The sequence below is a fragment of the Glandiceps talaboti genome, chromosome 8, assembly GCF_964340395.1.
Source record: "Glandiceps talaboti chromosome 8, keGlaTala1.1, whole genome shotgun sequence".
NCBI lineage: Eukaryota > Metazoa > Hemichordata > Enteropneusta > Spengelidae > Glandiceps > Glandiceps talaboti.
Window position 1 is genome coordinate 3,517,501 of NC_135556.1, and position 11,860 is coordinate 3,529,360.

At 35.0% G+C, this 11,860-nt stretch overlaps 1 protein-coding gene across 1 annotated transcript in view; it reads right to left on the reverse strand.

Annotated features, from left to right (window-relative positions):
• The window catches only part of LOC144438714 (adhesion G protein-coupled receptor L3-like), a 30,730-nt gene extending 21,729 nt beyond the window's left edge, over positions 1 to 9,001 (reverse strand). Inside the window, exons 1-3 of the mRNA XM_078127859.1 lie at positions 8,954 to 9,001; positions 3,404 to 3,619; positions 824 to 895 (exon numbers count right to left, since the gene is read on the reverse strand). Coding sequence (XP_077983985.1) covers positions 824 to 895; positions 3,404 to 3,619; positions 8,954 to 9,001 — 336 coding nt within the window. The remainder of the gene's footprint in view (positions 1 to 823; positions 896 to 3,403; positions 3,620 to 8,953) is intronic.
• Positions 9,002 to 11,860: the final 2,859 nt, after the last annotated feature.

Genomic DNA, 11,860 nt, shown 5'->3' on the forward strand with positions numbered 1-11,860 from the left:
ATCTGATAGGAAGAAATAAATAACACAGAGACCATATGGAAAACAATGGGAACTAGACACTCACACATGAAGAAAAAATATAATAAAATAAAATAAAACATCTACCTACCCCACCTATTCTAAAATTGAGCATAATTGGAACCACGCAATTTTTTTTATTACGCTAAATTTACGTCTTTCTGGGTTGTCATCAGAATGCTTTGCTTTAAACGCAGGAGGGTTGTTGAGGGTTACCGTATCACATGCGCAGAGAGAATTATCTTTCACTCCAAGGATTCGAGATATTTGTTGAGCACGAAGACAGCAAGGGATACCCATCCATTTTTACGATCGGATTAGTAAAGGGATAACTGGGTTTAGGAACCGATTTTTAGTACTAGCTACATACATAGAGATAACCCATTTGACAACACATCGCCAATAATAATTGGCATGTGTTACAAGGATGTTTTGATGGTGTGTTGTCAGTAGGGTCATGGTTTTATAGTTAGTGTATTCAATAAGCTATATTACGTTGAATACGTATCCCCCTTTTCTATCGTCCAGCATTTTACTGTCATTACGTTGTACTATTCCTGTCTTTGGTCATGGTACTAGGTAGCCGCATACACATGTAAATACATATGTGATTGAGTGTTAGATTTTCACGAAAAGATTGATCTAAAACATATAGGAATTGTACAAGACAGTTTAATCGCTTTTGAAAATTGGACCTCACTGCATATCGCGTCAAATGACAGGGCTCAAAAATCTCTCAAAAACGCTATTATGAATTGAAAGATGTAAGGGGGGGGGGGGTTGTCTGTTATTTATTAGTCTTTACCTCACTATTAGTATTCTTCCACACACTATGTGTAGCAGGGTCCAAACAGTTGCTTACACTTTCAGCAAAGCCCTGAAAATAATAACACAATATACGAAACATGTCGTAATAATGTAACTAGAAATAATGACAATGTATGAGACGTATTGTAATAATGTAATTAGAAATAATGACAGTGTATTAGACGTATTGTAATAATGTAACTAGAAATAATGACAGTGTATTAGACGTATTGTAATAATGTAACTAGAAATAATGACAGTGTATTAGACGTATTGTAATAATGTAACTAGAAATAATGACAGTGTATTAGACGTATTGTAATAATGTAACTAGAAATAATGACAGTGTATTAGACGTATTGTAATATTGTAACTAGAAATAATGAGTGTATTAGACGTATTGTAATAATGTAGCTAGAAGTAATGACAATATATAAGATGTATTGTAATAATGTAACTAGAAATAATGACAATATATTAGATGTATTGTAATAATGTAACTAAAATAATGACACAATATATTAGACGTATTGTAATAATGTAACTAGAAATAATGACAATATATATTAGATTTATTGTAATAATGTAACTAAAAATAATGACAAATTAGGTAGTAATGTAACTAAAAAAATGACAATAAATTAGTTGTATTGTAATAATGTAACTAGAAATAATGACAATATATAAGATGTATTGTAATAATGTAACTTGAAATAATGACAGTGTATTAGACGTATTGTAATTATGTAACTAGAAATAATGACAATGTATAAGATGTATTGTAATAATGTAACTAGAAATAATGACAATAAATTAGACATATTGTAATAATGTAACTAAAAATAATGAAAATAAATTAGACATTGTAATAATGTAACTAGAAATAATGACAATAAATTAGACATATTGTAATAATGTAACTAAAAATAATGAAAATAAATTAGACATATTGTAATAATGTAACTAGAAATAATGACAATAAATTAGACATATTGTAATAATGTAACTAAAATAATGAAAATAAATTAGACATATTGTAATAATGTAACTAGAAATAATGATAGTGTATTAGACGTATTGTAATAATGCAACTAGAAGTAATGACAATATATAAGATGTATTGTAATAATGTAACTAGAAATAATGACAATATATTAGATGTATTGTAATAATGTAACTAAAATAATGACACAATAAATTAGATGTATTGTAATAATGTAACTAGAAATAATGACAATATATTAGATGTATTGTAATAATGTAACAAGAAATAATGACAATATATTAGACGTATTGTAATAATGTAATTAGAACTAATGACAATATATAAGATGTATTGTAATAATGTAACTTGAAATAATGAGTGTATTAGACGTATTGTAATAATGTAACTAGAAGTAATTACAATATATTATATGTATTGTAATAATGTAATTAGAAATAATGACAGTGTATTAGACGTATTGTAGTAATGTAACTAGAAATAATGACAATGTATTAGACGTATTGTAATAATGTAACTAGAAATAATGACAATATATTAGATGTATTGTAATAATGTAACTAGAAATAATGACAATATATTAGACGTATTGTAATAATGTAATTAGAACTAATGACAATATATAAGATGTATTGTAATAATGTAATTAGAAATAATGACAGTGTATTAGACGTATTGTAGTAATGTAACTAGAAATAATGACAATGTATTAGACGTATTGTAATAATGTAACAAGAAATAATGACAATGTATTAGACGTCTTGTAATAATGTAACTAGACATAATGACAGTGTATTAGACGTATTGTAATAATGTAACTAGAAATAATGACACAATATATTAGACATATTGTAATAATGTAACAAGAAATAATGACAATGTATTAGACGTATTGTAATAATGTAACAAGAAATAATGACAATGTATTAGACGTATTGTAATAATGTAACAAGAAATAATGACAATGTATTAGACGTCTTGTAATAATGTAACTAGACATAATGACAATATATTAGACGTATTGTAATAATGTAACTAGAAATAATGACACAATATATTAGACATATTGTAATAATGTAACTAGAAATAATGACAATGTATTAGACGTCTTGTAATAATGTAACTAGAAATATTGACATAATATATTAGATGTATTGTAATAATGTAACTAGAAATAATGACAATATATTTGACGTATTGTGTGCTGTCGACTAAACATTTTTAACCCTTTAATACAGAAACGTCAAGAAATTGTTTTTCTTCTGGACCTTTACGTATGTCTATTTTAGTGATGTCTGTACATCAGACTATCACAGAAGTGGTATTCTGACCGATATTTAGTTTGGGTCCAAACAATATTTTTTAAAAATGAATGAAAAGGTAAAAATAATTGAAATAAATAAAATAAAATAAAATTCTGACCTACCTACGTACCTACCTACCTACCTACCTACCCTATTTTCAGAGGCCATGTTACCGAAAACACATAATTTTGTTCGCCTTAAGTTCAATGGTTTCATATAACTATGCAATGTGTGTATGTCAATGAACTAGTATATGCAAGGAAATTCAAACCTTTGACAAAGAGTCCACATCCATGTTGTCGATCCCCATGGCAACGAACGATGCTATTCTTTCAATCACGTCAACCGAAACCATCAAATCGCCAGGGTAGAGATTCGCATCACTGTCACTGCTCCCTCTAGTGGTCGTATAAGTGATGTTGTTCAGGATGTTGACAACTTCTAACAAATCTTCTGCACTTGTATTAGTTTGTGAAAGCTGTGCAACCTGTACGAGAGACAGGAAAAATCAACTTAAAGGTCTGACGATCAATTTCCTATAAATGACCGAATATTTTTTGTTGTATATTTACAATTATTATAATGCCAATGAAAGGTATGGAGACGATCGCTTCCAATGCAATATAAACTTTACACTATAACTTCTGTCATAGTTCCAATTGTTTTTATTCGGCAGTGTTGTACATGTGGTTTGTGGAAAACATACACAATTCATTCAATTCCATATTATCCCAACTAAACTCGTCCTATTCTATTCCGGGACATTGCATTTAATTTTATTCCACGACAATTTGTAAACAATTTTTTAACGCAAGGCAAGGCAAGGCAAGGCAAGACAACACTGCATAACACAACACAACACAACACAACACAACACAACACAACACAACACAACACAACACAACACAACACAATACAACACAACACAACTGCATAACACAACACAACACAACACAACACTGCATAAGACTACACAACACAACACAACACAACACAACACAACACAACACAACACAGCACAACATAACATAACACAACACAACACTGCATAACACAACACAACACAACACTGCACAACACAACACAACACAACACAACACAACACAACACAACACAACACAGCACAGCACAGCACAGCTCAACACAACACAACACAACACAACACAACACAACACAACACAACACAACACAACACAACATTTTAAGATACCTGGTAGTACAGAAAATAGTTTGTTACTAAGGCCAACAAAAAAGAAGAATTGCTTCTGGTCAGCGCGCGCATCACTAAAATACCCTCGCGTCGGTCTTATTTTGTTTTTGCGGCCCATTCAGTCTGCAGATCCGTGTGGAAACACAAAATAACCTTCCCTACGTCAGTGAAGACGCCTGCAGAGCCAATCATGAACAAGCAAATAACATTGTTTACCTTGTCTCTCAACAAAGCGAATTTCGGACTAACACAGCTCGAAAGGTCAGGATTATTCCATTTTGCGATCGGGGGTGTCCAACTTACAAGCGTGCAGAACCTAGTTGCTTCACCTGGGTAAAGAAAATGAACATTATTAGTCTTCTAATCTCCATATTAGAAAATGTTGCTATTGTTATGACTTGTATTGTGAAGACGGGCTCGTTACATGCATATGCATTGTATGTATGTATGTATGTATGTATGTATGTATGTATGTATGTATGTATGTATGTATGTATGTATGTATGTATGTATGGAGGTAAGTAGGTAGGTAGGTAGGTAGGTAGGTAGGTGTGTGTGTGTATGTGTGTGTGTGTGTGTGTGTGCGTGCGTGCGTGCGTGTGTGCGTGCGTGCGTGTGTGTGTGTGTGCGTGCGTGTGTGCGTGCGGTCTAACAACCCTTTAAACATATATATGTGTGGTCTAACATCCCATTTTCCGTTGGTTAGACTGTGTGTAGGAGCTTGTTTAGAATTCAAATCAGAAAATCGGCAAAACGTTCCATCGTCAATATGTCGCTGGTATTTAATGTGTAAAACGGGACCATTTGACGTACACTCATTCTTCGGAAAAGGGATAATCCCAAGGAAATCGCTCCTATTGAATCAGGAACTTGAATGAAAATTGACACAAGTACATTTTATTTTGAGATAGTGCTTCTCATAGATATTTCCATAAACTTGATTTCTAATATTAGTCTTTTTTAGCCCTATAAACTATCATCACAAACCCGCTGTAACAAAAGTGCACAGTCGGCAATCTTCTACGTTGTGGAGACTAACATGAAATCAACGTCGGTAATATCATAGTTGGTGGAGGGTCTATGGCAATATCATAGTTGGTGGAGGGTCTATGGTAATATCATAGTTGGTGGAGGGTCTATGGTAATATCATATATAGATGGTGGAGGGTCTATGGTAATATCATAGTTGGTGGAGGGTCTATGGTTATATCATAGTTGTTGGAGGGTCTAAGGTAATCATATAGTTGGTGGAGGGTCTATGGTAATATCATAGTTAGTGGAGGGTCTATGGTAATATCATAGTTGGTGGAGGGTCTATGGTAATATCATAGTTGGTGGAGGGTCTATGGTAATATCATAGTTGGTGGAGGGTCTATGGTAATATCATATATAGATGGTGGAGGGTCTATGGTAATATCATAGTTGGTGGAGGGTCTATGGTTATATCATAGTTGTTGGAGGGTCTATGGTAATCATATAGTTGGTGGAGGGTCTATGGTAATACCATAGTTGGCGGAGGGTCTATGGTAATATCATAGTTGGTGGAGGGTCTATGGTAATATCATAGTTGGTGGAGGGTCTATGGTAATATCATAGTTGGTGGAGGGTCTATGGTAATATCATATATAGATGGTGGAGGGTCTATGGTAATATCATAGTTGTTGGAGGGTCTATGGTAATCATATAGTTGGTGGAGGGTCTATGGTAATATCATAGTTGGTGGAGGGTCTATGGTAATATCATAGTTGGTGGAGGGTCTATGGTAATATCATAGTTGGTGGAGGGTCTATGGTAATATCATAGTTGGTGGAGGGTCTATGGTAATATCATAGTTGGTGGAGGGTCTATGGTAATATCATAGTTGGTGGAGGGTCTATGGTAATATCATAGTTGGTGGAGGGTCTATGGTAATATCATAGTTGGTGGAGGGTCTATGGTAATATCATATATAGATGGTGGAGGGTCTATGATAATATCATAGTTGGTGGAGGGTCTATGGTAATATCATAGTTGGTGGAGGGTCTATGGTAATATCATAGTTGGTGGAGGGTCTATGGTAATATCATAGTTGGTGGAGGGTCTATGGTAATATCATAGTTGGTGGAGGGTCTATGGTAATATCATAGTTGGTGGAGGGTCTATGGTAATATCATAGTTGGTGGAGGGTCTATGGTAATATCGTAGTTGGTGGAGGGTCTATGGTAATATCATAGTTGGTGGAGGGTCTATGGTAATCATATAGTTGGTGGAGGGTCTATGGTAATATCGTAGTTGGTGGAGGGTCTATGGTAATATCATAGTTGGTGGAGGGTCTATGGTAATATCATAGTTGGTGGAGGGTCTATGGTAATCATATAGTTGGTGGAGGGTCTATGGTAATATCGTAGTTGGTGGAGGGTCTATGGTAATATCATAGTTGGTGGAGGGTCTATGGTAATATCATATATAGATGGTGGAGGGTCTATGGTAATATCATAGTTGGTGGAGGGTCTATGGTTATATCATAGTTGTTGGAGGGTCTAAGGTAATCATATAGTTGGTGGAGGGTCTATGGTAATATCATAGTTAGTGGAGGGTCTATGGTAATATCATAGTTGGTGGAGGGTCTATGGTAATATCATAGTTGGTGGAGGGTCTATGGTAATATCATAGTTGGTGGAGGGTCTATGGTAATATCATATATAGATGGTGGAGGGTCTATGGTAATATCATAGTTGGTGGAGGGTCTATGGTTATATCATAGTTGTTGGAGGGTCTATGGTAATCATATAGTTGGTGGAGGGTCTATGGTAATATCATAGTTGGCGGAGGGTCTATGGTAATATCATAGTTGGTGGAGGGTCTATGGTAATATCATAGTTGGTGGAGGGTCTATGGTAATATCATAGTTGGTGGAGGGTCTATGGTAATATCATATATAGATGGTGGAGGGTCTATGGTAATATCATAGTTGTTGGAGGGTCTATGGTAATCATATAGTTGGTGGAGGGTCTATGGTAATATCATAGTTGGTGGAGGGTCTATGGTAATATCATAGTTGGTGGAGGGTCTATGGTAATATCATAGTTGGTGGAGGGTCTATGGTAATATCATAGTTGGTGGAGGGTCTATGGTAATATCATAGTTGGTGGAGGGTCTATGGTAATATCATAGTTGGTGGAGGGTCTATGGTAATATCATAGTTGGTGGAGGGTCTATGGTAATATCATAGTTGGTGGAGGGTCTATGGTAATATCATATATAGATGGTGGAGGGTCTATGATAATATCATAGTTGGTGGAGGGTCTATGGTAATATCATAGTTGGTGGAGGGTCTATGGTAATATCATAGTTGGTGGAGGGTCTATGGTAATATCATAGTTGGTGGAGGGTCTATGGTAATATCATAGTTGGTGGAGGGTCTATGGTAATATCATAGTTGGTGGAGGGTCTATGGTAATATCATAGTTGGTGGAGGGTCTATGGTAATATCGTAGTTGGTGGAGGGTCTATGGTAATATCATAGTTGGTGGAGGGTCTATGGTAATCATATAGTTGGTGGAGGGTCTATGGTAATATCGTAGTTGGTGGAGGGTCTATGGTAATATCATAGTTGGTGGAGGGTCTATGGTAATATCATAGTTGGTGGAGGGTCTATGGTAATCATATAGTTGGTGGAGGGTCTATGGTAATATCGTAGTTGGTGGAGGGTCTATGGTAATATCATAGTTGGTGGAGGGTCTATGGTAATAGCAACAGTTTAGGAAATCCCTACAATGTTGTTTTAGTAATCATAACTATCACCTTTTTAAAATTTTAATATATTCGACTTGATTTGTCACTTGCTTAAAATGAATAAATGGCTTTGATCGCAATATGAGGCAAAGACGGTGTCGTTATTGCAATATACACAATGTACATGTTTCCAGTGTCTTGGAGAGTGTTGTTGTCACGGTGAATGATGACCTACCCAGAATTCCAGGCGGGCATGGCTGGACATTTATGGTGTCGCCGTCCGTCTCATTCCAAAATATGCCGCTGCCTTCAATGAAGTCATACCCAGCTTGGCACATTGGAATATTGGATGCTACGAAAAATAGTGAAAATTATGATATTACAATATTACACATGAAAATTTAATTATTGTATTCCAACTGTACGTACGTACATACGTCATAGACCAGTAACGGGCGAGCACTGGTCTCCGAACACACGTCCGGGAAACTGACACTAAATAGCTAGAAAGCAACTTTAAAAAACGACCATAAAGAGAGATGAATCTGGTATTTCCTTTCATGAGAAAGAATGGCATCCACATAAACAGGGGAGGGGCGAAAAGATTCTGTTCACTTTCTGAGTATCCATTATCCAATGTTTACCAACGTTGACTGACTCGTGACATTCCTTGTGGGAAAATGCGACTTTGTGAGTCATAACCCATTACGGTGACAGAACAAACATTTCAATGTATTGGTTTTAATCCGCCTACTATCTATGCGATTGCTACCTTTGATTACGAATGGATCATAACATCATATAAGATATCGGCTGTTAAATTGCCAGCATATTTTGAACCTCAACATCTAGTATGTCATATGTTTATACAGAATTGTTACATGTATATAGACTTACGTGTTTGACATCGAGGTCCCTTGTAATCTTCTGTACATTGACACGCATAGTGGTTGATTTTATCATGGCATGTTCCGTCGTTATAACATGCAGGTGATTCTAGTTTGCATTCGTCGATATCTTAGGATAAAGCAATAAAGGAGCCATCAGTTTTTATGATCGGGGGTGGGCCGATGTATTTAACAATTGTGAAACCCCCTGCAATTCATTCAATCCCCCCCCCCTCTGGCAAATAAAAAAAATGAACCCCCATCTGTTGACAAGAACCATTCTTTTTGTTCTTGCAAAAGACACTCTATTCTCAAAGCATAATACCGTACACTACATAGTTAAATAATTTCATGTTAGATTTTCAGTAATTTTAAGTGTATCTGGTAACTTGCTAACCAAAATCCATTGCTTCACATGTATAAAGCTCTTTAGACAAGAACCCTATGAGAAGTATGATTCACTACACGAAAAGTCCATTTTACCAACCTTTACCCCATCTTTACCCTCTACCTGTGACCTGTGTGGAGGCACAGATTTTAGAGCCAGTAAATTTTAAGTTATTTCATTTCTTATGTGTTACATATACAGCTACACATGCAAATTTTTATACCACAAGATGACACAATGCAACTCATGGCATGCAAGATCGAGACGTCATGCTTAAAGGTGGCCATATAGTGCAGTGTTGTGACTCTATCGCTATATCATATGTATTGGATGTATTAAGAGATAAAGAGTTTGTGTTATATTTGAATGTATATTTATAGCTATTTGTTTATGGTTTATTTTATGCACATATATTTTTTGTTTAATAAGTGTATGGACAGGAGCGTGGTTCATGATTTTGTTTAGTTGTTGAAAACAAGGTGAACCCCCTTTTATTCACTTCTTAAAAATGATGATGCCCTCCTTTCTTTGAGTCCCAAATTGAGGTGACCCCTCTGATTTGATGCCCCTCCCCCACCCGTAAAAACTAATCGCTCCCTAATGTATATTAAACCTAACACGATGTTTGCAAAAGTGAGACTTAAAAAAATCTTTATGAAGGAATTCGAAACATAGTCAGTGCTGTTCAACACATGCGCAAAAGAGACAACATATCAAGTTGGAATATACAGGCTACAGGTTAGAGCCCCATCGCTACCATTTGTTTCTGCTGAGTGGCTAAAGTTCTTGGGTAAGATTGTGCCTCAGAGGTTATAATGTGAATGTTTTAATCCTATGCGCTCATAAAGGCTGCAATAGGTTGTATACTTCACAGGGAGTTGAGGAAGTATAAAGGGATGTTGTGCTGCTATAGATCCGTGCTAGGAGTAATGACTATTGTAAAGCACTATATAAAAACTAACAATATTATTATTATTATTATTATTATTATTATTATTATTATTATTATTATTATTACAAATGAAGGGGTTTAAATATTATATAATAATAAAGCATTGAGTGAGAGACAATTTAGAGGAATGGTGCCTTTTGGTCTTATTGTCAATAAAATGTATCCGTTTGAGCTTTTATTTGCTATACCGGCTTATATTTGCTATGCTGGCTGATGGTTGAGGGTGCCCTTTCACAAATTTATCTGTACATACTTAATTCTGCATTCAATTTGTGAGTCTAAAATATTATAAAAGTAATTTCAAAATTGCATGTCAGGAAAATAAAAAAAGTGAAGGCGTTTAATATTCTATAATAATGACAAAAAATATTATGATAAAGTTTATACGTCCCTGGTCGAACCTCGTAGCATATGAATTTAGAGCCATGTTTGCATGTAAACACACACTGTCTAGTGTTGTTGTCAACTTGTTGACCTACAGCACACTACCTTCTAACAAAATGGAACATTGTAATTCCCAAATATTGAATTCTAATCGAAAATGATCTGATATTTTCGTACTCGCGAACTTAGAGAGTTCGGGTGAGAAAGGGCTTCACGATAAGACAACACATGAGACAATTTAATAACATATGGGCGAGTCCACTGATCATAAGGATGGGCTTTTATGTGTACATGTATGTACTCCAAAATCTATGGTTTTCAAAGTCACTACAGCTCTTTGATTTACTTCTTTTAAGAAAAATACGGCAGTCTGATTTTAGATGGCCACGTCAGTATAACAAACGCTAGGTCCTCCTTTGATCTAGACGTATCATGTGTCGTCGCAGTACAGTCTATGATTACTCACAGTGTTATAGCAAAGTGGCTAGCTCAGCCTCACAGATAGCAAAATCGTCAGAAAATTTTGTCAGATTACTATCTCTGTTGAAAACTATGTACTCACTTATTTTTAATTATTTCATTTTCTATTGATTGGGTTCATTACCGTCCACACAGTGACATAAAGCAGTTTCGTCATCTTTCAAAAACAAACCCGTGCTTACAGTGTGCCATGGTGCCGTATATCTTCTACGACTATTTGTATCTTGTAAAATAAAATTTGAACATGCTGAAGAGAACTGTGGCTAGGCATGTCTTACAGTGCAAATTTGTGTTTGTTTGTTTGTTTGTTTATTTATTTATTTATTTATTTATTTATTTATTTAGTCATGTATTTATTTATTTATCTATCTATTTTGTTTTGATTTTTGACGTGGGAGCGTGACATATTCACTGTACTGTGCTGTGTCCTCATTAACCTGTGTTTTCCACGATGCATGTAATTTTCCAGGTAGACACAACAATACAATGACAACACTGAATTGAAACATCATTGTTGCATCTTTTTACATTATGCATGCATTAAAAATATGTGCAATGCCCCTTGCTGTTTTTAAGTCATCGATAATTTTAGCAACTTCATGTAAATTACTGATTTTTCCTAGTCGACAATAGGCTAGTGAGTTGGTTGCTATCATTGTCTATCTCACTTGTATATGATGTGTGTACCACATCGCTGCATACCGTCACACATA